This window comes from Canis aureus, chromosome 8 (genome assembly GCF_053574225.1).
Source record: "Canis aureus isolate CA01 chromosome 8, VMU_Caureus_v.1.0, whole genome shotgun sequence".
Lineage (NCBI taxonomy): Eukaryota > Metazoa > Chordata > Mammalia > Carnivora > Canidae > Canis > Canis aureus.
The window spans coordinates 69,591,237-69,617,522 of NC_135618.1; the positions used below are offsets into that span (position 1 = coordinate 69,591,237).

At 45.7% G+C, this 26,286-nt stretch overlaps 1 protein-coding gene across 7 annotated transcripts in view; it reads left to right on the forward strand.

The window, feature by feature from the left end:
* Positions 1–26,286, forward strand: part of COL26A1 (collagen type XXVI alpha 1 chain) — a 196,900-nt gene that overhangs the window by 72,001 nt on the left and 98,613 nt on the right. For 4 of the 7 annotated variants that reach the window (XM_077908102.1, XM_077908096.1, XM_077908098.1 and 1 more), the window contains exon 3: positions 1,650–1,753. In XM_077908102.1, the coding sequence (XP_077764228.1) occupies positions 1,650–1,753 (104 nt within the window). The remainder of the gene's footprint in view (positions 1–1,649; positions 1,754–26,286) is intronic. The other 3 variants (XM_077908097.1, XM_077908099.1, XM_077908101.1) reach the window with 1 other exon arrangement.

Here is a 26,286-nt window from a genome sequence, read left to right on the forward strand (position 1 = left end):
GATTCCATATAAAAGTAAGATCATCCAGTATTTATTTTTCTCTCTCGGACTTACTTCTCTTAGCATAAGTTCAACCCGGGTTCATCCATGGTGTCACAAATGGCAATATTTCCTTCTTTTTCGTAGCTCAGTAATGTTCCACCATGTATATAGACATCACCTTTTCTTATCCGTTTCCCCATCGATGGACACTTAGGTTGTTTCCATGTGTCGGCTCTTGTACATAAGGCAACAGTGAAATGGGGTACAGGTATCTTTTCAAATTAGTGTTTTTATTTTCTTTGGATAAATCCCCAGGAGTGGATCAAATGGAAGTTCTATTTTTAATTTTTTGAGGAAATGCCATACCATTTTCCATAGCGGCTGCACCTGTTTGCATCCCCACCAACACTGCATGAGGGTTCCCCTTTGTCCACTCCTCGCCAACATCGGTCCTTTCTAGTGTTGATGGTAGTAATTCTGACAGGAGTGAGGGGATAGCTCATTGTCGTTTGGTCACTTTTATGTCTCAAGGTTTAGCAAAACAGCCCCAAGCTTTTTTGCGAGAAAAATCTCAAAACTGCAGGAGTGTGAAATTTTGCCCTGGAATCCACAGTGGTTTGCCAGGGGCAAGGGTCCTATGACTGGACTGTAAGTTTTCATTGACATGTCCCTCTCATCCACTAGGCTAATGATTCTCTCGAGGATGGGACTCAGTTCTATTAGTCCATGTATTAGTCTACTAGTATTGCATGTAGTTGGCACTCAATAAGTGTTCATTGGATGAATCAACCAAAAGAAATGATTGGGACAAATCATTGGAATATTGGAATTCAGTAACTTGTGAGTGATTGGAAGTTGTACAGGTTCTAAGGATGGTTTTCTTTTCCTTCTTGGTCATCTAGGTTAATGTCTTAGCTCAGGATGCCATAGCAAAATATCACAGGCCAGAGGATTTCAACAACAGAAATGTGTTTTCTCAGTCACTTTCCTAGAAATCCCTGCCTCCCTGGCCCCTTGCAGAATCCAGACAGCACGTCTGCTCTGTTCAGTGGGAGGAAGCATGTGGCTCTCCCCGTGGCTATGGCATTGACTGGAAAGAGAGATCCAAATCCTGGCTCTTGGGGCCTCGGACCCAACAAGGCACCTGGTATGAATGGTGGGTGTAAGGTCCAGCCACCCGCCTTCTCGCTGGGTACTCACACAGCCTTTGCTCAGGTGTGTGCATGAGCTCAGAGAAATCTCTCACTTTCTCTGTCCTCTTCTCCTTGCAAGGCCACCAGTTCTGATGGATTAGGGCCCCACCCTTATAATAACCTCCTATATACAAACACAGTCACATGGTGGGGTGGGTAGGGCTTCAACATATGAATTCTGGGGACACAGTTCAGTCCACGGCAGATATTTTCCCATTGTAGGTGGCCACGCTTGGAGACTTGCAGGAAGGCAGAGCTGGGAGGGACTTTATAATGTGTTGGGTAACACAGAGAGGGGTGGTCACTTGCCCAGGGCTACACAGCCAGCAGGGCCAGGGCCAGGATGATGGGCTCCACTCCCCAGGAGGCTCCCAGAGGCCTGGGCTGGGTGCTCTCTGCAGAAGGGGGATGGCAGGGGGTGGGGGGAGCAAGTGGATGGGTGCTCACACTATCCTGATGCTGCCCTTGTGTTAGTTACAGGACTCTGATCAGACCCACATACAGAGTGTCCTACCGCACGGTGACAGCACTGGAGTGGAGATGCTGCCCTGGCTTCACCGGGAGCAACTGTGAGGAGGGTGAGTCTCCTGGGTTGTGGGGGGCCTGGGGAGTCCGGGACCAAGGGCTGGGCACCGGGTGCAGGGGGACGGGCTTCAGAGTCTCTGGGTGTTTCTACCACCCTGCCAGTGGGCACCGCGGTGAGGTCCCCGTGTGCATCGATTGAGTGGAGGAGCATCATGAGTCCTGGCCTAAGGGAGGACTGCTCTGCTCTGGATCCCACTCAGCCTGGAATGGAGGCAGGCGGAGCTGGCTACCGAGTCTCTGTTCAGCCGGCAGCCACGTCCGTTGTAGAATGAGGCAAACGGACCTGGTGGGCAGTGGGCTGGTTGTCCGGCCCTTCTGCCTGGCTGGAGCCCAGAGGAAGGAAGGGGGACAGGGGACAGGGCCCAGGGCTGGGGTCTTCCTTCTGGGCCCCTGGACCTGGTCTCAACCTGCCTCTGCAGCCCGATGGGGCCAGACACCAGCACTCAGGTGGGTCAGGGGTGGCCGGCAGCGAATCCTAGCTGTGCTCATGGCCAGGGAAAGCAGGTCCTGCCCGACCGACAGAGTCACAAAGCGTCTTGTTCCCCGTGTTAGCTGGCCAGCCTGGAGGCCCATGGGTCAGTTTTGTATTTGGAAACGATGGTTTTCCATGGTGTTGACTTTCTGATTAAGAAAATTATCTTCCATCCACGTTGAAGCAAATGGTGGGTATTTGTCATTTCTAATAGCTGAGTAATATTCCATTGTATACATAAACCACATCTTCTTTATCCATTCATCTTTCGTTGGACACCGAGGCTCCTTCCACAGTTTGGCTATCGTGGCCATTGCTGCTAGAAACATCGGGGTGCAGGTGTCCCAGCGTTTCATTGCATTTGTATCTTTGGGGTAAATCCCCAACAGTGCAATTGCTGGGTCGTAGGGCAGGTATATTTTTAACTGTTTGAGGAACCTCCACACAGTTTTCCAGAGTGGCTGCACCAGTTCACATTCCCACCAACAGTGTAAGAGGGTTCCCTTTTCTCCACATCCTCTCCAACATTTGTTGTTTCCTGCCTTGTTAATTTTTCCCATTCTCACTGGTGTGAGGTGGTATCTCATTGTGGTTTTGATTTGTATTTCCCTGATGGCAAGTGATGCAGAGCATTTTCTCATGTGCATGTTGGCCATGTCTATGTCTTCTTCTGTGAGATTTCTGTTCATGTCTTTTGCCCATTTCATGATTGGATTGTTTGTTTCTTTGGTGTTGAGTTTAACGTGGATGGAACTGGAGGGTATTATGCTGAGTGAAGTAAGTCAGTCGGAGAAGGACAAACATTATATGTTCTCATTCATTTGGGGAATATAAATAATAGTGAAAGGGAAAATAAGGGAAGGGAGAAGAAATGTGTGGGAAATATCAGAAAGGGAGACAGAACATAAAGACTGCTAACTCTGGGAAACGAACTAGGGGTGGTAGAAGGGGAGGAGGGCGGGGGGTGGGAGTGAATGGGTGACGGGCACTGGGTGTTATTCTGTATGTTAGTAAATTGAACACCAAAAAAATAATAATAATAAAAAAAAAAAAAAAGAAAATTATCTTCCCTCATCTTTTTTGTGACCTAACACACTGACTTTTGGCTTATGTATCTGCTTTTATTTTTTTTTTAAGATTTTATTTATTTATTCATGAGATACACACACACACACACACACACACAGAGAGAGAGAGAGAGAGAGAGAGAGAGAGGCAGAGACACAGGCAGAAGGAGAAGCAGGCTCCATGCAGGGAGCCCGATGCGGGACTTGATTCCAGGACTCCAGAACCATAACCTGAGCCGAATGCAGGAGCTAAACCGCTGAGCCACCCAGGGATCCCCCCATATCTGCTTTTATAAGTTAAGTAATTATAAAGTTCTAATAAGTTCTAATATTTTGGGTACATGCTTCTGTTGTAAATGACCTAAGATTTTTGGGTTATAAATAAGAACATAACGGAATAATGACAGAATGGTAATTATAATGATGATGATGCCTCGCGGGGCCTGTGGCCCAATGTGGAGTTGAAGAAAGGCTCCAACGGTGCCACCTCTCCTGACTCAGAAGGTGCCTACTTCTCGGAGGGGAGCTGATGCACACTTGAGGGTGTAGAGCCTCCATGGGTCTCTCCTAGGAGAGGGGCAGGTGGGAGTGCAGGAGTGAGGGGAGGACTGGCTCCCCTCAGGTGAGCAAGTGGGTGGCTGGATCCCATACTTGATGTGAGAGACCATTGTTCACACCCAGTGCCTTGGGTCTGAGGCCCTGAGGGCCTAGATTTGGATCTACCTTTGTGGTCAAAGCTATGGCCATGGGGAGGGGAGAGCCACTTTTTCCCTCCCACTGAACTAAGCAGACATGCTGTCCAGATTCTACAAGGGGCCAGGCAGGCAGGGGTTTCTAGGGAATTGATGGATTTACCCTGAAGTAACTGGTGGAATAACTGAGTGAATTTTCAATGATCAATAAAATGAACCACATTGGGCTCTACCCAGTGATGTCCTGGGTAGGCTCCTCTCTATTTTTTATTTAAAAATTTTTTTTGAGATTTTTATTTATTTATTCATGAGAGACACACAGAGAGAGGCAGAGACACAGGCAGAAGGAGAAGCAGGCTCCCCATGGCGAGCCCAATGCAGGATTCGATCCTAGGACCCTGTGATCATGCCCTGAGCTGAAGGCAGACGCTCAACCGCTGAGCCACCCAGCTGTCCCTCTGCTCATCTTTAGAGGCCTTTGCTCAGCACTGGGAAGGCTTTGGGGGCCCCTCTCTCACCTGCCAGAGAGACTCTAAGCTGCCCCCTGATCCCATCCTGGCCTCAGCTGGCTGTAATCAAGTGTTTTCAGGTCTGCTCCCCACCCCCTCCCAACTGTCGCTCGCCACCCTGCAGCCTGTCTGTTTCTTCTAAGGGTAACTGAGCCCGGCCCGAGTAGGTCTCCTTCCTCCCTCCCCTGGAAACCACTGCAGTGCTGAAGCATGTACAATTTTAAATCTCTCTTCATGTTCTCTTTATTAAAGGACTGATCCAGTAAATGAAGTGTAAGTCTCAGATGTCTGAGTCATAAACCTCAGGCAAATAGATAAAGAGCACATGTTTGATTGAACTCAGTGATTTAACCAGCAGCCTGGCAAAAGTGATTCAAAACGGGGATTCGAGACACTGATACAGATGCAGACCACAGGGCTCTAGACCACCCTTAGGTCAGATAATTCACTGGGAGAACTCAAAGAGCCAAAAAGCAATTGCACTCAGGCTTATGGTTTATTACAGCGAAAGGTGTGATTCAAATCCTCCAGGAGAAGAAACCCATGGGACAGAGACCAGGATGGTTCAACACACAGCTGCCAGTTGTCCGCTCCCAGTGGAGGCACGGACAGTGATGAACTCCTCCCAGCTAGTGTTAAACAAGTTGACAAAAATGCTGTGACCAGATGCTGGCAGGAGCCTAACCCTGTATCTCCCTAGGAATAGTGGTTCATATTTGTTAATTCAGGACCACAGTGACTTTATAGATCACGGCTACCATGAATAGGGAAAATTAACTGTGTCTAAGTATCTAGAACTATAGGTATATTTCTATATTTTTTCTTATTACAAAACTTAAATATGTGTTCAGTGTGGAAAAGGCGAAGACACCCAGAATCACACCTGTCAAGGCAACCTGGAGTGTCACTTTGGTGAAAAGCCTACAGATCTTTTTTCTGTGCCTTTGGTTGTACTATTTTGATAACTTTCTTTTTCATATGATTTACCATGAATGTGTTTCTCCTTGTCAATAGATAGTTTTCTATAGCATTATTTTTCATGGCTGTAAAATTTGAATATACCCTTTATTATTTTTTTTTAATATTTTATTTATTTATTCATGAGAGACAGAGTGAGAGAGAGAGAGAGACTGAGAGAGGGAGGCAGAGACATAGGCAGAGGGAGAAGCAGGCCCCATGCAGGGAGTCTGATGTGGGACTCGATCCCGGGACTCCAGGATCACGCCCTGGGCAGAAGGCAGACACTTAACCTCTGAGCCACTCGGGCGTCCCAGGTATACCCTTTATTAACTAAAACCGTACTGCAAGGTGTTTAAGTTGCTCCCAAGTTTTAAATTATTGATGATATTACTGTAAGCATCTTTTTTCTTTTTCTTTCTTTTTTATTTTTCTGACATAAAGTTTACATACTCTGATAGGCACCAATCTTAATTGAGTGTACACTTTGAGGAGTTTTTTTTTTTAAGATATTATTTGTTTATTCATGAGAGGCAGAGAGAGAAAGAGAGAGGCAGAGACATAGGCAGAGGGAGAAGCTCCCTGCGGGGAGCCCGATGCAGGACTTGATCCCAGGACCTGAATCAAAAGGGAGATGCTCAACCACTAAGCTATCCAGGTGCCCCTAGGAGTTTTGATACATGTATGAATTAACATCACCTCCTGGAAAGTCCTCATCGCTTAGCAGCCACTGTCCTGATTTCTATCATCAGAAATCAGTTTGGTCTATTCTCTGAACTTCATATAAATGAAACCATATAATCTATACTCTTGTGCATGGTTTCTTTCAATTACTATGTTGTTGAGATTTATTCATACTGTGATGTGTATATCAGTAGTTTACTAATTTTTATTACTCGATATTATTCCATTGTGTAAATAAGCACAATATTATTTATGCGTTGTCCTGTGGATAGATCTTTGGATTGTCTCTAGTTTTTGGCTTTAAGAATACAACTTCTGCAAACATCCTTGTCTTTCTGTGAACATATGTTTTTATTTCCCCTGGGTTAATCCTACAAGTGGAATTGCTAGGTCAGGTTGTAAGTCTAGCTTTATAGGAAAGACCCAAACTGTTTCCTGAAGTGGTTTTACCAGGTTGCACTCCCACCAGCAAAGTGTGTCCCAGTTGCTCCTCATCATTGCCAACATTTGGTGTTGTTAGTCTTTTTCATTTCAGCTATTCTTGAGGGTGTGAAATGCTCTGTCATTGTGATTTTATTTTGTACTTCTCTGTTGAGTAATGATATTGAGCATCTTTTTTTTTTAAAGATTTTATTTATATATTCATGAGAGACATAGAGTTCCTGCAGGGAGCCCAATGCAGGACTCAATCCGAGGACCCTGGGATCACGACCTGAGCCAAAGGCAGATGCTCAACCACTGAGCCACCCAGGTGCCCCTTGAGCATCTTCTTGTATGTCTATCTGACATACTTACCAGCCATTCTTACATCTTTCCTTGTGAAGTATCTGTTCAAGACTTTTGTTCATTTTTAACTGGGTTGTTTAACTTGATAAGAAATAGCCAAATTATTTTCCAAAGAGGTTTTAACATTTGTTAGTCCCACAAGCAAAGTGTGTTTCAGTTGCTCCACATTCTAGCCAATATTTGGTGTGTTAGTCTTTTTAACATTAGCTGTGCTAGTGGGAATGAAATAAAATGAAATGCAGTTTCTTCTTTTTCAAGACTACTTTTACACTTTAGTCCTTTTGCATCTCCATAAAAACTTTATATAATTTAACAATGTCTGCAAAAAACAAAAACAAAAACAAAACTGTGATGGGGAGTAGGACTGTGATGAATTTATAGACCAATTTGGGGTGAATAGATATCTTAATGAGTCTCCTGATTCATGAACATAGTATAACTCTCCATTTATTTAGGTACTTAATTTTTAGCTTCCAGAGTAGTAGAGGTATTGCTTGTCTCTTATTAAATTTATTTCTAACTGTTTTGTGGTTTTGGTATTTTTTGAAAAATGAGATTGCTTTCAAAATTTTCATTTCATACTTATTTTTCTCTTAGTATATAGAAATATATTTGATTTTTAACATTAACTTCATATGTAAAAACCATGCTAAATTCATTTATTAGTTCTAGTAGCTTATTTATAGGTTTCTTTGGATTTTCTACATAAACTATTATGTCCTCTGTGAATAAAGATGTTTGCTTTCTTCCTTTCAATTATGAATGCATTTTATTTTATTTTTCTTGCTTTACTGGAGTGGCTACAACTTCTGGTAAGATGTTAAACAGAAGTGGGAGAATAGGTATAGTTGCCTTGTTTCTGATCATGGGTGGGGAGAAGTTCTCCATTTCAGTATCAAGTATGGTTTTAGTAGTATATTTTTTTCATATATGCTGTGTATCAGATGAGGATAGTCACTTTTAGTCTGAGTTGAGACTCCTTATCAAGAGTGGTGCTGAATCTTGTCAAATGCTTTTTTCTGCTTCTGTCCTGAGGTGATCATTTTTTAATCCTTTATTTTGTTAATATGACAAATTACATTGATTTGGAATACTAAACCAACGCTTTGTTCTTGGGAATAACATTATTATTACTGAGATCAACCACATTTGGATGTATTATTCATTTTTCTATTTATTTTCTTTTTTAAAGATTTTTTAATTTATTCATGAGAGAGAGAGAGAGAGAGAGAGAGAGAGAGAGAACACAAGCAGGGGGAGAGGCACAGGGAGAGGGAGAAGCAGATTCCCTGTAGAGAAGGGAGCCTGATGTGGGGCTTGATCCCAGCACCTGGAGGTTATGACCTGAGCCGGAGGCAGATGCTTGACCATCTGAGCCATCCAGATGCCCCATTTTTCTATTTCTGTATTTGATATTTATCTGTAAATTTCTTTCCTTGTAACATCTACCAGTTTTTGGTGATGAGGGAGGGTTATGCTGTTCTCATAAAAAGAATTGGGACAATTTCCCTCCTCCTCTATTTTATAAAATCACTTTTTTGTAAAGTAGTTGGTATTACTTTTTCCTTAAATATTTAATAGAATTCACAGTAAAACCATGAGGACCTATAGTTTCTTGTGGGCAAGTTTTCTTTCTTTTCTTTTTCTTTTTCTCTCTCTTTTTTTTTTTTTTTTTGAGAGAGAGAGAGTCTGAGTGCTCAAGCAGGAGGGAAGGGCAGAGAGAGAAAGAGAATCCCAAGTCAGGTTTGATCTCAAAACCCTGAGATTACACGTGACCTGAGCCAAAATCAAGAGTCTGTGCTTAACCAACTGAGCCACCTAGGGACCCCTGTGGGGAAGATTTTGATAACAAATTTGTTTCCTTTAACAGACATATGGCTATCCATGTGTTCTATTTGTTTATTTTTTTTATGATTTATTTATTTTAGGGGGGGAGGCAGAAGGAGAGGGAGAGAGATTCTCCAGCAGACTCCCTGCTGAGTACAGAGCCCAACACTGAGCCCTGAGATGACAACCTCAGCCAAAATCAAAAGTCGGATGCTTAACTGACTGAGCCACCCAGGAGCCTTGATGTGCTCTATTCCTTAATTTAATAATTATCTGTGCATTTTAAAAATCAAATTTACTGAGGTGTAACTGATGTACAACTTATTACATATATATAATTTACACACACCAGGAGTGTACAGATCAGTAAGTTTTGACCCAATGAATAATTTTTTCCATAATTCTCTTCTCTCTGGTATTTTGTCCACCAACGTTGCCACAGCCTCCCTGAGCTCAGAGAGATTGCCATGTTGCACCTTGTTTTCTTCCTTCCATGAGCTCTGGTCGGGAAGGTGCCTCTAGGAATTGCCTCATTTGTTTTCTTCCCTCAGGAAATACTGTTCTGAATTGCCTCCTATTCAATGTCTACAAACATTTGTTTCATAAATTTTGTCCAATTTTCTAGTTTATGGTGGGGGAGCAAGTTCAGGATGAACTGATCTGCCATGACTGGAAGCAGAAATTGCATCTTTTCTTTTATTGAGTTTGTATTTATAGTTCTCTGTATTATTTCTTAGTAGTTTTAAAAAACAATATGCTTCCATTTATCTGCCCCACTGACCTTTGTGCTATTGATGCTGTATGTTTACAATCTAAATATGTGAAAAGCTTCCCAGTTCAATAGTATAATTTTTGCATTAAACAGATTATCTTTTTAAAAAGGGAGGGAATGGGCACATGGGTGACTCAGTAGTTGAGTGTCTGCCTTTGGCTCAGGTAGTGATCCTGGGGTCCTGGGATAGAATCCCACATCAGGCTCCCTCTGGGACCCTGCTTCTACCTCTATGTCTCTGCCACTTCTCTCATGAACAAATATATAAAATATTTTTTAAAAAAAGAGGAGGGAAGAGTCATTTCCAGTGATCTTTATTCCGCCTAGAGCTCTGAGCCTCCACTCAGTATCCCTTCTCTTTGAGCATGTCTTGTAGTGAGGTCTTCTTGTAGTGAATTCTCTCTACTTAAAAAAATTTATTATCTATTTTGCCTTAATTTATTTTTAATAGTCAATTAACTGATTAATTTGTGGCAAAATATACATAAGATTTACCATTTTAAACATTCTGGAGTATACAATTCAGTGGTATTAAGTACATTCATAATGTTTTGCAAACATGACCACTGTCTAGTTCCAGAACTTTTTTCTGCCCCCTAAGGGAAACCCTATACCCATTAAGCAGTCATTTCTCATTCCCTCCTTCCTTTAGCCCCTGGCAACCACAAATCTGTTTTGTCTCTATTGATTTGCCTATTCTGGATATTTCATATAAATAGAATCATGCAATATGTGGCCTTTTGTGTCTGACTTCTTTTACTTAGCATAATGCTTTGAAGCTTCATCCAAATTGTGGCATATATCTGAATAATGAATAATATTCCATTATATGGATATACCACATTTTGTTTATTCATTCATCAGTTGATGGACATTTGGGTTGTTTCCACCTTTTGGCTGTTGTGAATAGTGCTGCTGTGAACATTCATGTACAAGTTTTGTTTGAACACCTGTTTTCAATTCTTTCTGATTTTTACTTAGGATTGGTATTTCTGAGTCATACCATAATTCTGTGTTTAACTGGCAGAGGAGCTGCAAAACTTTTTTTCACAGTGGCTATACCATTTTACATTCTCACCAGCAAAGTCCAAGGGTTACAATTTCTTCACATCACCTCCAATACTCCAATTTTGGAATAATATTTTCATTGAATTCATAATTCTGGGTTGATTCTTTTTTCTTTCAGTACTTTAAACAGATTGTTTATTCCACTGTCTTTGGGCATCCATTGTTCCTGGTGAGAGGTCTGCTGTATTCATTTTGTTGTTTACCTTCTAGAATGTGTCTTGTTTCCCCACCCTGGCTGTTTTCAAGATGTTTCATTATCCTTGTCTTTCAGCTGTTTGACTATGATGCTATCAGGTGAGATTTTCTTAATTCTGCTTGGGCTCCTTTGAGCATCTTGGGTATATAAGCCAGTGTGCTTTGTTGTTGTTATTGTTGTTTGTGTGTTTGTTTTGTTAGGGAAATTTTGTTCATTATTTTGTCAATATTTTTTCTTCCCTATTCTCTCTTCTCTTCCTGAGGGTCCATTTGCTTATGTGTTAGATTGCTTGATAGTATCGTCAAGGTTCTGCATTTTACCCCTCTGTTCTTCAGTCTGGATAATTCTATTGATCTATCCTCCAGTTCATTGACACTTCTGACATCTACAATCTTCTGTTAAGCCCATTTCAGATAATGTTTTTTCAGTTCTAGAATTTTCATTTCTGTGTGTGTTTGGTTTATAGTTCCCTAATAATATTTCTCCATTTATTCATTTACTATGATCATAATTTATTTTATATACTAGAGCTTATATATCATAGCTATTTTTTAAATCCCTGTCTTCTATTTCCAAATCTGGGTCATCTTAAGGTTTATTTGTGTTGATATTTTCTCTTGACTTAGGTCACAACTGCCCCATTTTTCTTTCTTTCCATGTTAATAACTTTTGCTTATATATTGGACACTTTGTTTTTACGATTTTTATTTATTTGTTTTTGAGAGAGAGAGAGAGAGAGAGCATGCGGTTGGAGAGAGGCATGGGAGAAACAGACTCCCTGCTGAGGAGGCAGCCAGATGTGGAACCTTGGGTTCTGGGATCATGACCTGAGCCAAAGGCAGACGCTTAATCAGCTGAGCCACCCAGGCATCCCTCTATTGGACACTTTGAATGATAAATTGTAGAGATGCTGGTTTCCTCGAAGAATGTTGATTTTTGTTCTAGCAAGCAGTTAAATTACTGTTTGTGAAGGCTTGGTTTTTATGCTTTACTGGGTGGGTAATGAAAATCCCTTAGGCCTGAGATATAGTTTTTACTCCTAAGGCTTGGTCTCTCTGTGGTTGCAAAGGCAGGCCCTACGTGGAGAGACTTAAGCTCCAGACTCAGAGATGCTCAAGCTCTAAATCTTCCTCTTCCCATTGGGTGGCAGCTGATATCTCTGCTCAGCTTTTAGAGCCTCCTCTCTGTTGTTTTCTGCTGAGCTCATTGGAGTCTTCCCTACACGTGCACAATTCAGAGGTCAGCCAAGGACTTCAGGGGAGTTTGTACACACAGTTTGGGGCTCTGTGCTCTATGTAGTTTGTTCTTTATTAGATTTCTTCCTTCAGTTTCCAGATCCTCTGGCAGCCTAAACAACTGCAGTTTTTGACTTATGTTCTGGCCACCTTGTGCTGCCTGAACTAAATTTGGCCCTCAGAGGAAAAGCCATGAGTGTAGCAAGTTTTTTTTAATTAATTTATTTATTTTTAAAGATTTTATTTATTTATGAGAGATAGAGAGAGAGGGAGGCAGAGGGAGAGGCAGGCTTGATGTGGGACTCAATCCCAGGATTCTGGGGTCATGACCTGAGCTGAATGCAGATGCTCAACTGACTGAGCCACCCAGGCACCCCAATGTAGCAAGTTCTATTCTCTTTTTGCAAAAGTTGAATCCCTTCACTGTCTGCTGGATTTTTGTTGCTCTCGAGGGTCTTCATATAATTGTTTTAAAAATTATCTAGAGCTTGTAACTTTTGCCTCAAGTAGAGTTAGTCTGATACAAGCTACTCCATCATTTTGGAACGGAAACTTTGTGAACATCTTTTCAGCTAAATTTTGTCAACACCTTTAATCACTTCCTTAGGATAAATTCCTATGGAGAATTATTGGGTATCCACAAGGGGTATACATTGGGCCAAGGCTTTTGAATCCTATTTCCAAATTAGGCTCTAGAAAGGTTGCTGATTACACTGCTGTGGACGGATTCAGAGATTCTGGAGGGCAGAGGGTGTTGTCATTATCTGTGTGCTCTTGTGTGCCCAGCACAGGGCCTGGCACTTAGTTGGGGTTCTGGCAAGGTTGTGGACTGACTCTACATCTGGGACATGACCTGGGACATGATCAAAGGAGTCAGCATCAAGCGCAGGATATAATACCATTACTTCACCTCTAGATTTAATTTAAAAAGTAGTTTCCTTGGGGTGCGTGGGTGGCTCAGTTGGCTGAGTGTCTGACTCTTGGTTTTGGCTTAGGTCATGGCTTCAGGGCTTGTGAGATCGAGCCCCATATGGGGCTCCACGATCAGAGGGGAAGACTGCTTGAGACTCTATCCCTCTGCCCCTCTCCCTGCTCTCTCTCTCTCTCAAATAAATAAATGAATCTTAAAAAAAAGACAAAAACAAAAACAAAAAACTAGTTCCTGAAGCTACATTCCAGCAGGAGATGTCCCTCCAGTTAGCTCACTTGGCAGATAGCTGAGGTGACATCATCATCTTTATCAACATCATATCATTATGCCATTATTTCTTACCTATGGAATGGCACTTTACTCTTTAGCAAGGGCTTTTGGTTATGCTGTTCCGTATTTCCATGGTGTAGATGCTGCTGTAGACTGAATATTTGTGTCCTCCCTTCCAAACGTGTACACTGAAACCTATTCTCCAATGTGGTGGTGTTAGAAGGAGGGGACCTTTGGGGGTTGATTAGGTCATGATGGTGGAACCCTTATGAATGAGATTAGTGCCCTCTTAAAAGAGGTCCCAGAGCGCATTCCTTTCCCTTCTGCCATGTGAGGACACAGTGAACCAGGAAGCTGGCCCTCGCTAAACACCAGACCTGCCGGAGCTCTGATATTGGACTTACCAGCCTCTAGAAGAGTGAGAAGTAAATGCTTGTCGTTTCTTTTTTTTTTTTTTTTAATTTTTATTTATTTATGATAGTCACAGAGAGAGAAAGAGAGAGAGGCAGAGACATAGGCAGAGGGAGAAGCAGGCTCCATGCACCGGGAGCCCGATGTGGGATTCGATCCCGGGTCTCCAGGATCGCGCCCTGGGCCAAAGGCAGGCGCCAAACCGCTGCGCCACCCAGGGATCCCATGCTTGTCGTTTCTAAGCCCTGAGTACCTGGGAGGTTCCGGACACCATGTTGTTATAGCAGCCCAAATGGACCAACTCACATGCAGAGACTGAGGCTCAGAGATGTGGGAAGACTTGGCCAAGGTCATCAGCTGAGCAGTGGCTGATGCAGAGCTGGAAACCTGGGTCTTTTGCTCCTAAGGGAGTGCTCTTTCCCGTAAGCCACCGGGGGGCCTTCGAGGTCTCAGGAAATCCTACTCAGAGTTGTCCCAACACAAGGCACAGGCCAGCTGGACGTTGGCTGGCTTCCTTTTGGAATATCTAGGGTGGTTGGTCCCTGGTGACCAGAGGCCAGATCTTTATGTGGTGTTGTGGAAGAGATTTGCCACGAAGTTGATAGGCTCAACCGTCAGAAGATAAGTTTAACTCAAGTAGGAGATTTTTTCCTTTTGTTTTGTTTTGTTTTGTTTGCTTCAGCTGGAGTTGTAGCCAGGACAGGAAATGAATCCCCTGCGCTTCCATATGGGCAACGGCAGGCCCAAGGCGAGGTGGCTTAGCTAGTGCGGCCAAGCATTGAGCTGATTGATTTGAGTCCAGAATGGTGCTGACATTTCACCCCTGGCTCCAGCTCTGTGTATGAGTGTGTTTGTGTTTTGAATGGCTGAGGGTTCAAAGCTGGGAGGTGTTCTCTTGGGAAGAGGCTGCAGCCTCCCGGCCAGTCTGCAAAGCTCAGCACTTCAGGGAAACGATTCTTGATTCTCGATTCTCGAGGAGTCCGACAGCATTTCTGAAACTTGCCTACCATGGGGGAGGGACGAGCATGTAGGGTCATTTATTCAAATTAGCTGAGTACCTGGGAGTTCCAGGCACTGGCTTGGGTCACACTGATGAAGGGGAGACCTCAGGAGCTCCCAGGCGTGGTGGGGCCAGGAGAGTACACAGATCATCCCAATGCTGAGAAATAAGGGTTTTGCTTTATTTGCTTTGCTGGGGAACCCACAGAAGGTAAGCCTTGGGGAGGTGTCTTACTCTCAGGGCTGACCTTCTGGATCCAACCTGACTCCCTCTCTCAGGATTCCGCTCTGCTGGGATCCCCTGTCTCTTGTATGTTCCACCTTTTTCATGTGTTGGCTCCTTCCCATCAGTACGTCAAATCTGCGTCATCCTTTAGCCACCACCCCATCTTGAGTTTCTTTTCTTTTTTTCTTTTTAAGGTTTATTTACTTATTTGAGAAAGAAAGTGCATGTGAGCACGGTGGGGGGTTGCAGGTGGCAAGCTAGAGAGAGCATCTTTAGTAGACTCTGCACTGAGCCCGGAGCCTGACGTGGGGCTCAATCTCACAACCTTGAGATCATGACCTGAGCCAACAGCAAGAGTAGGAAGCTTAACCTACTCACCTACCCAGGGGCCCCTTGAGCTTCCCTTCTTGGCCGGGCTTTTTGGAAGAGCTGCCTACTTTCCCTGACTCATGCTACCTTGCTTCTAGGGCCTTCTGCAACCTGCGAGGTCAGGCCTCTGCCTCAGTTACACTTAGAAAGTCTTCAGGTCATGTCCTCATCACATTTATTTCTACTTCCCCAACCACTGGCAAAAAGCTGGAACCTGATTCATTCCTTGAATGAATGAATGATCACAAAGGCAATTTTCACGTGTGTGAGACATGAGGTTCAGCTGATGGATGTACAGTTATCCCCATTGTATAGATGAGAAATTGAGGCTTAGGGAAATGTTGATTTTTATGCGAGGCTCTGCCAGAGCCAGTGGGAAAAGTGGAGGCCAAGTGACAGGAAGAGGAAGATGCCACGGCCACTACTGGCTGAGCTAGAGAGAATATTCCTTGGGGCCTGACCACTCGGTCACTTCTGACATCTGCCTCTTCCTGGCATCCTTGGTAAACTTTGGCCTGGTGGGATGGCCGAGCTGAGGGCCTGCTATGTTGAGCATCTGCTCTTGTTTTTAGCTTCAACAGACAGCATGGCCTTGCTGATGAGATGCTAGGCTCTTTGATACTCCATCCCACCCTGGAGAGGTTCCAGCTGTTGGGATGGGTTTTGTTGTCAGACAGGCGTCTTTCGACACCTCCCATCATGCTGTGTGGGGCTGTAAATATCCACAGATGTCACCTGCCTTTTCTTTTTCTGGGAAGCGCTTGCACAGGGGCTGGCCCAGGTCACAGGCTCATCTTCCGGCTGCTGGGCTGTCTGCACATGAGGAGAGCTCTCAGCACTTCCCCTGGAGGCTTCTCCTTCACCCATGGGCATTTCACAGGGAGTGACAGGGGCCAGGGTGATGCCACGGGAGACGATTGCCAAGCTTGTGAATTTTCTGAGACTCTTCTGGGACCCACAATCTTTTGGATGATGCAACAGGGAATCTCCTTTCCCAGAAGAGGGATCCAAACCTCTTGGAGGTCAAGGGAAGGCCACCATCAACAAGCCAGCAGTGGGTTCATTGGATGAGGCATTTCTCTGCTAAAGCCTGTTCCTATTCTGACCTTCAGCTGAGTCTTTTCTAGAAAGAGGAGGGATCCTATAGGGAAAGGGCCCCACTTCTACCCATTGTGGCCTGAGAAGACCAAGTCGGGTCATGGGGCCAAAGACAAATGAATCGAGAAAGTCAGGAGGCCAGAGAGCTGTTGCAGATTGGGTTCCCCAGGATGGAGGTTCTGGGAGGGAGATATGTGAGGGAGGTCTACTGGTGGTATCCTGAAGATCAAGACCTGTTATGGAAAGGGAAGCAGGGTAGTTGGAGCAGCATGAGAATCTGGGCTGCTGTGCAGCCTCGGTGAAGGCCTCAGCCCATTCTCTGGAAGCTCTGACCCTTCTGGATGGCCCTGAATTGGAGGCCAAATGGTTGGGCCTTCATACCCTCTAGATGGCTGATGATTGGATGTGGCTGCCCAGAGAGGGCCATGACTTTGGGTGAGGACACTCCTCTGAGGCAATTCTCAAAAGGGCTCATATGGAGGCGAGCTGCCAAGCCCACAGCTTCCCAGCAGCTGAGGGTGAACCCTGCATCCTGAAGGGGGGCCTGACCATTGGACCTATGCAGCCTGCACAGGGAGGGACTCAGCTGCTGCCTGGCAGTCCGAGTGCCCCAGTTCTCAAACAGGAGACATGTAATCTGTACCTTTTATTGTCCTCCATACAGAAGGTCACAGAATTTGTGATCATGGAGATGTCCTCTTCCCTATGGGGCTTTCTGAGGACCAGACACACACACAGGAGCATTTCTACCTGCAGATGCCTGGCCTGCAGAGCTGATATAGTGCAGATTCTGAGGGTGTGGGTATTCCAGAGGGGGGTTCAGTCCCAGGAGCCCCTTGCTTTATGGCTCCTGGTGCTTTTCCAGCCCCAAACTCCCTGGCAGGTGGCAGAGGGTTAGCTGGGTCCCTGCCTCCAGCCCTTGATCACTGAGGTGATATTTAAAGGCTGATAGTGGAAATTGAGCAGGGACTGGATGGCCTGGAGGGTCTACCTAGGCCCTTCTGCCTCCAGAGAGGCTTTAGCTGCAGCCCTCACCTAGGAGTCCTTACATTTGGATGAGTGCTTCAGTTTTTTCAGAATGCTGCTTATTATTTTTTTTCTTTTCTTTTCTTTTCTTTTCTTTTCTTTTCTTTTCTTTCTTTTTTCTTTTTTTCTTTCTTTCCTTTCTTTCTTTTTATTTATTTATTTATTTATTTATTTATTTATTTATTTATTTATTTATTTATTTTTAGAGAGGGAAAGAAAGGGACAGAGGGAGAGAGAATCTTAAGCAGACTCTGCACTAAACATGGAGCCTGACATGGGGCTTGAGCTCACAACCCTGAGATCATGAATTGAGCCAAAATCAAGAATCAGATGCTTAACCAGCTGAGCCGCCCAGGGCACCCTGGCTGCTCCTTTCATGTCTCATTGGACTCCACCCCGGGCCTCGTGGCTGTGCATAAGTCCTGCTGAGTATTTGCAGTCTCCCGTCATGCATCCTCTCTGCGCTCTCTCCCTGAGTGCACTCAGTTTCCCTGATCCTTTACCAGACCAGAGACACCACTGTGGCCTCCAGCCGTCCTGGTTCTGCTGCCCTGGGGAGCTGGTGCATGAACTATGCAGGGACTGGCACAGGGCTTCTCTCTGCAGCTGATGGGCCTTCAGGGCTCCATTCTAACATTTTTCTTCCAAGGCCACACGACTGACCAAAACCAGCTTAGGGGCCACTGGGAGCCCAGAACATTCTCTCTGCCCCATTTTAACAGAGTTGCAGTCCCTGGGCCCGGCCGTGTAGAAGGGGAGGGGACAACTCCAGCCCTCCTGCTCCTGTGCAGAACATCGGAAAGTACACGGTGGTGACATAAGGCATCAGGCCCCTTCCCATGTAACCAGAAACCCATGGGCAGAGTGTGGCGGTTTTATACTCAGGACAAGCAGAACAGAGACTAGAACCTCACCTCCCTGAGGACCTACACAAGGCCTCCCAAATACGAGAAGGAGCCAGGCCAGCTGCATCAGGGCAGGGGCACCGTGTAGCACCATGAGGGCAGTGGTCTTCCACCCAGCCAACCACCCTCTTCCCCCTTGTGGTCCTGCTTTGCCCGAAGTGGTTCAGTTTTCCAGCTAGAGCTCCCAGCACGGGCATCCAGGTGAGGCTGGGATCCTTCCTGCCTGCCACAGTGCGTCTATCTCAGCCAAGGGGTTCTGCACCCCTCAGCTGCTAGGACGGTGGAAAGAACACGGACTTCAACCCAGGCCAAGGGTCGACATCCTGGTTCCACGTGCCAATGCTGTGGGCAAGTCACTTGCTCTGTCTCAAACTGTTTCCTCATTTGCAAAGTGGGCACAATGACAAATGTCTCATATTGTGTATCAAATGAGGTGAATAAAAAGTACACAAGGGGACATAGTCCATGGCACACAGCAGGCCCTTAATACGTGGTTCTTATTATGATTATTATGCTCCTCACTTGCTCAGTGATGATAGGCACAGTGGTGTTAGAAATACACGTTGACTGATTTGGGGGGTGGATCTTCCTCTTTAGATTATGGATGCTTGGGACCAAATGAACTGTAAAACTGAGGTTGTGTTCTGGTGTGTGTGTGTGTGAGAGAGAGAGAGAGAGAGAGAGAGAGAGAGAGAGAGATTCCACCTTTGTTGTTGTTGTTTTGGGGATTATGACCAGGATGTGAGCACAATACAGGACCTACACCTACAGATTCCCTGGGGACATGGGACCACAGAAGTAGGATTGACTCAGCTTCCAGTGAGCCTGAGCCATCCTCACCAGCAGAGGGTAGGTTGGTCTGGGGGGGTTCAGCCAAATTCCTCTGGGAGGCAGCCCATTATCACCAGAGACCCCGTGAATGGAATTTGGAAGGTGGCAGGTGGTAGGGACAGAGCTCGTGGTGTTGAGGCCCCAAATCATGACTGTTCCTGCCCATGTGACCTTTGTAAGGCCCTTGCCTATTGGTTCCTTCTCTGGAAATGAGGTTCTAGCAATCATTCTGCTGGGGGGGGTGCCTTTGAGGTCTGCAAGCCCATGGCTCTGCGCTCCCCTCAGCGGGGCTCCCGGCGGCCTCGGAGCAAGGCCTTCTAACGACACCGAGCTCTGGTTACTGTAAACTTCCCGCAGAAGGAGGCATACCTTACCATGATGTCATGTCTAGACACCCAGATCAGGTATAAATTATGAAGACAAAGTAGCATGTTCAGTGGTTAACTGTAAAACTTTAACGAGAGATTTCTGTGGCTTGAACACGTGTGGGGAAGGGCTGTTCTGGGAGGAGGAGAGGTGCTCACTTCCCTTTCCACTTCCGCTCAGGCTGTCTGCAGGCCGGGAGGCAAGGCCCTTAGGACTCGGCCCAGTCTCTGGTCTCAGGTGGCCGCTTCCTCCGGAGTGGGGAAGTGCCTGATGCTGGCGGCTGGGGCTCCGCCCGGCTGAGCTGAGTGGACCTTGGGCAGGTCACAGCCCCACAGCAGTGGGGGAGGAGGGCTCAGTCTCTTTATCTGTAAAATGGGGGCAGGGGATAGAATCTTCCAGCACAAATATTTCCATGTCCTGATCCTCTACGACCTGGCAGAGCAAATCGGTAGACACGCATGTCAAGCAGAAGGAATGCCTTTTTGGTTTAAGACCTACCTCCTGGGGGCTGTGGTGAGAAGGAATGTGGCAAGGCAGAGGAAAGGCTTCCAGGCTGTGAGGTGCCGTGCTGACGTGAGGGGCCTGCCCTGGAAATCCTGGAGTCTCCTCTGGAAAGGGCTGAATGCTTCGCCAGCAGCAATTTAGGGAATGTATTTATGGAAACGGAGATGGACCCTTTTTAGTTTTTTTTTTGGTCTGTTTGTTTGCTTTTCCGACACCAAATACATTTTTCTGACACGATTCTCCAATTCCCTGACGCCACCTGGGTGCCCAGCCCTTTGGGTCGGTTCTGACGCTGGTATCAGCACAGCCCCCACAAAGTAAAGGGCCTCAAGACTGCCCCCCACTTCTGAGGCCAGCTACAAGGTCCCCAAGTGTACCTGAACTTCTGCCACCCTGCTGACCATAAAGTTGTGGGTTTGTACCACACCCCATCAAAGCTGATAATTCATCAGGCTGACTCCGTGAACTTAAGAGACCTCTGCAATGATGACTATGGCTTTATTAGAGAGGATGCATTCAGGAACAGCCAAATGGAATAGGGCAGAGTAGAGGGGAAGGGGTGCGGGCTTACCATGTCCTCTCTGGGTGCACCACCCTCCTTCCATCACGCCCTTGTTCCACCAGCCTGAAAGCTCCCTGAGCCCCATTTTATGGCGTTCCATTACATAGGCATGATGGAGGAAATCATTGGCCATTAGGGAACGAGCTCAATCTTCAGCCCTTCTGCCCTCCCCAGAGGTTGGGGGTGGGGGAACTGAAAGTTCCAACCCCCTAATCACATGATTGGTTCTTCTGAGGACCAGCCCTCATCCTGAAGCCACTCGGGGGTGGCCCCACCAAGAGTCACCTCATTAGCATGAACCCAGGTGTGGGCTTGTTATGAGTAACGAAAGATGCTCGGATCTCTCAGGAAATTCCAAGGGTTTTAGGGGTTTTGTACTAGGAACTGGAGATCAAATATAGGTATTTTATTATACCATAGACATGAAGGCCTTCCGAGCTGGGGTTGGATAGACCACGAAGCATGCTGAGGACGCCCACCTTGGGGCCCTAGATTTGAGGCAGGGGATACTCTGGCATGTGGCAATGACTTTTCATGGTACCTGCAACCGGGAACATAATACAGGAGCCTGTCCCCTGACAGCACATACATCACAGCACAAGGACTTTGCTCCAATGATGTGTGGCTGAGAGATGACAGAGCTTTGGAACAGGGTGGCTGGCATTGCGTGACACTAATGTCTTTACTGGGGGGGTCGATCCGTTGGATCCCGGGTGGCACTGCTGCCACAAGAGAGTGGGCCATGCATGCTGAGGATACAGAACTCTGTGATCTCGGTACCTGTGGGTCAGTGTTGTGTTCATCATGCCACAGGCAAATGATCCCCAGAAGACCACAGAGCAGCTGGGATGAGGACATCCCTTTCCTCAGCCAAATGTTCCACCACCAAATTGCAGTTATTAAGTGCCCACATGCTCTAAGGAGCCCATAAACACTGGAATCCATGGCGCAAAGCTTTACTCCTTCCAGCTGGAGCGTTGTGGGGCCCCACTGGACCCTCAGGCGGTGGAGGTAGTACATTTGGCCCCAGGTTCCCTGTTCCCCCAAGAACCTCCTGAATGTTCTTTATGACTGAACATGGCCCAGAGTTTTCCTCCAGAGGGTCTGAATTTCTTGACGTGGACTTGGAATGTTCCAGAATCCCTGTGCCTTGCTCTGCTTTGAACAGTTATTTACTGCCTGGGCCTTGCATTCAATGCTTCTCTTGCTAATTTGGGACTTTCCTCTTTTTCTCTTAATTGCCTATATGTGTATCTTCTCAACTAGTCTATGAGCTGCCTGAGAGTTGGAACTTTCTCTGTGGCTTTTTGGTCTGCAAGGACTACCACCCCCCAGAGAAGGGGAAAAAATGGGGTTTGGAGCTTCCAGACCTACAGTCAAACCTGGCCTCATCACTGGCTTTGACATTTGGGATAAGCAAGTGATTTCCCTGAGCCTCCTTTTCTCCATCAATGAAAGGAGAAAACTAAGGCTTACCCTGAAGGGGTGTTAGGAGGAACAGGGTTTCCTGGAAAGTACCTGACTCTGTGCCTAGCACCTGGTGAGCATTCAGGGAATTAGATGATTAGGTGAAGATCAATTGCATGGATAGTAAGTGATTGATCCTGGATGAGAAATCAGGTATCACCCTATCATACTCATTAAGGAGGAAACAATGAATAATTGATCAAAATATGGAGTCACTGCAGCCAACTCTGGAATCCAGCCTGGACATGATGAGAAGCAGGTGGGCATCTGGTTGGCTTGGCAGCAGAAGAGTCCTCATTCAAAGACCAAGGGCAAGGGGGGGATTTCGGGGCCACTTGGTCACAGGGTGGACTCACGGAGCAGAGGCATGTCAGCAAGCAATGTGTGTGTATGTGTATTGTCTGCACTGTGAGTATCTGTGTTGCGTTTATGATGTGTGCAGGCACTGAGTGGGTATAGGATGTGTGTGGTGGTTGTGTATACTGTTCATGTATGTGTAACATGAAAGACATACTGCTTCCACTTTTTCACAATTACAAGCAGGACCACAGACAATACCCTAGGATCCTTGTGTACCTGAACAAAGACTTTCCCAGACTGAGAATATTTAACTTTTCTAGAATTTGTCAAATTGCTCTTCAAACCTATTGTCCTAATTTCTACTCTACCAGCTGTATACAAAATTTCCCCATTGCTCCATATCCTAGCCAATTTTTGATGTTACCAGACCTGATTTTTTGTACCTAATGGATGAGAAATTATATTTTGTTGTAAAGATGTACATTCCCCTAGTATATCTGAATTTTAGCTTCTTTCAGTTTTTGTTTGTCCAAAAATCACTCTATCTAGTCATTATTCTTTTTTTTTAATTTTTTAAAAAAATTTTATTTATTTATGATAGTCACAGAGAGAGAGAGAGAGAGTGAGAGAGGCAGAGACATAGGCAGAAGGAGAAGCAGGCTCCATGCACCGGGAGCCCGACGTGGGATTTGATCCTGGGTCCCCAGGATTGCATCCTGGGCCAAAGGCAGGCGCCAAACCGCTGTGCCACCCAGGGATCCCATTATTCTTTTTTTAAAAAGATTTATTTATTTATTTATTTATTTATTTATTTATTTATTTATTACCCAGAGAAAGGCAGAGACATAGAAGGAGAAGGGAGAAGCAGGCTCCTCACAGGGAGCGCAATGTGGGATTTGATCCCCAGACCCAGGATCATGCAAGCTGAAGGTAGATGCTCAACTGCTGAGCCACCCAGGCATCTCTAGTCCTTACTCTTGAACGATAGTTTAGCTGGGTATAAAACTCTAGGTTGACAGTGATTTTCCCTCTGCACTTTGGGGATGTTATTTCATCTTCTGGCCACTGTTGTTGCTGTGGAGACATCTCCTGAAGATGTTCTGGAAATAAGTCAACTTTTTTCTTTGGCTAATTGTAAGATTTTGTCTGTCTTTAGTGTTCCACCGATTATTATGACTTGTTTAGATATGAAGAGGTTTACTTCTCTGTTTAGGACTCACTGTGATGCTTGAATTGATATATGAAGATCTGTATATATTTTTAAAAGATTTTATTTATTTATTCATGAGAGACAGAGAGAGAGAGAGGCAAAGACACAGGCAAAGGGAGAAGCAGGCTCTATGCAGGGAGCCTGACGTGGGACTCCAGGATCATACCCTGGGCCGAAGGCAGGTATTAAACTGCTGGGCCACTGGGGCTGCCTGAAGATCTGTATATTTTTAAACACATTCCAGAAAACCCTAAACCATTATTTCTTCAAATGTTGCCTCTTTAAAAAAAAAATGTTGCCGCTTTACCATTTTCTTTATTCTTTGCTCTGGAACTCCTTATATATAGACAGAAGAAATCCTCATTCTCCATGTCTCTAAATCACTTGAATTGAAAGTTATATGCCTAGCTGACTGAGCCACCCAGGTGATTCTGTTTTGCGATTTTTCATGCTGCACTCACCTCTGTCACAGCTCATTTTCCTGAGAATCCCTTGTAGCCTGAATTGCGGAACCGTTCTTCCCCAAAGTTTTACAAGACTGAACAGGGTATCACTAGGCAGGAATAGACTTTTATTTCTTGGTTTGTGGGTTCCTAAAATTAATTCAGACCTTAGACCTATACAACACATGGGTCTGAGATTTGGGCACATAAGGGGAAATTTTCTGATTAAATCCAGGTAAGGGGGGAGACTTTATTATTCTTTTTCTATGCTGACTGGCAAGTAATCTTCTAGCAAAGGAGGTTGCTACCCTTCCTTATTTTGTGGACCCTTAGAACACTTGGGTGTGAAAGCCCCACACGGAAACAGCCAGATTACTGAAGTGATAACCAGTCTCCAACCCAAAGTCAGCCTCAGTGGCTGCTCATATGGTGGCTACTCAGTTTTAGTTTCCTCTTTATTTTTATAAGCATCTTCTTTCTTTCTTGGGAACTCAACCATGCATTTAAAATAATTGATGGGATCCCTGGGTGGCGCAGCGGTTTGGCGCCTGCCTTTGGCCCAGGGCACGATCCTGGAGACCTGGATCGAATCCCACATCAGGCTCCCGGTGCATGGAGCCTGCTTCTCCCTCTGCCTGTGTCTCTGCCTCTCTCTCTCTCTCTCTCTGTGACTATCATAAATAAATAAAAATTAATAAAATAAAATAAAATAATTGTTGTCATATTTTATTCAGCATTTCCACGTGTTTGTAGCAAGAGGTTTTTCTGATTTTCCTATACCCCAGGATCTCTACTTAATCTCCTGAAGCCTTAATTTCTCCCTTGCTGAAGTGGGAATAATGGTGCCTTCTACCAAGGGCTATCAGGACTAGGTAAGGATTTATGGGAGTAAATGGTACATATTCAGTAAATGCTAGCTGTGATGGTTACATTGATAGCATATATATTTCCTTTCTTTATTGATATTTTTGTGTGGCCTAGCTGGAGACCTTTGAAAATAAAACAGCTCATTTTTTTTCATGCAAGTTATGATCTTTAATTGTGCCAAATTTATCCTGAGAAGGAGGCGGTGGAAAAAGCGATGAAACTAAAAGTTAGTGTTCATGGGTTGTGCTAGTCATGCTAATATATATTATCTTGTACCATTCCTATAATAAGCCCGTGTTGTAGGATGTTGTAATGGTCAGGATGGGCCAGGTTACATTTTGGTAACAAAGAGCCACCAAGATTTCAGGTGGTTGATGCAACAAAAGTTTATTTCTTACTCGAGCATGTGTCCTGTGTGGGTCAGTAGAGGGTCTGGCATCATAGAGCTCCTAGGGCTCCAGGTTGACAAAAGTTCCGGCTCCCCAGGGACATATGCTTGGGAGTTAATGGACCAGAAAGAACATGGTTCTCATGGCTACTTCCTTTTCTGTGCTGCTCTATAGTCTGTCCTGAAGTCTGTCCACTGACCTGTGGCTGCCTTCAATTGCATGGTTGCTTTGGCCAGGATGCAGGGGTCTTCAGTTTCAGTTCTTTATCCCCAGGGTCCAGGACAAGGCCTAGCCCCAAAGAGGCCTCAGGAAAGGCTCTTGGGTGGGACAGAACTGCCTGTTCCTGCATCCCGAGAGCACATTGCTACAAACCTGGGGCTGCTGGGGCTGTGGGGGAGTGGATGGAGGAGCCTTGGACTGGGACCAGGCCTGGCTGCTGTATTCGTGTGACTTTGGGAGGTTACATCCTCTTTCCCAGCCTTCGACTCCCATCCCAGATGGTGGTGTACAGGGCCAAGTGATCTCAGCGGGTCTGAGACTCTGGGATTCTGGGATCCGTCTTCACCCTCCAGGCACGGCTGAACCTTGGGGAAGGGATGGTTGGGGATTGTTAGTCCTGTGGAGGAACCAGCCCAGTTCTCATCCCCTGCAGAGCCCAGGGCTGTCTGTGTCCTGCCCCATGAAGCTGGGTCTTGGGGTCCACAGGCCAGACCCAATGGAGACCTTGTGGAGGGAGCCAGTGGGGCTGTGCCTGAGCTGGGAGTTCCCCGCCCCCATCCCCCCCCCCCCCCCCCGCTGCTTTGCAGGGGGCGGGGGAGGGGCTGGAGCCGGTCCCCACCAGCCAGCCACTGCCCCTGCCACCGGCAGCTGTGGGGAACAGGACCCGGGCTGCATTTATAGAATTCCTGTCTGCAAAGGCCATGCAGTTGTTTTAGATTAGCATACAAATCGACATTAGTGTAGTACATCTGTTGTTAATCCACATCCCGGTGGAAGGGAGATGCCAACACGTCCTTTATTAGGCACGTCGATCCCATAATGTCCTTTTTTGCTGCCTTTGTCTTCTATCAGCGTCCATAATGGGTTC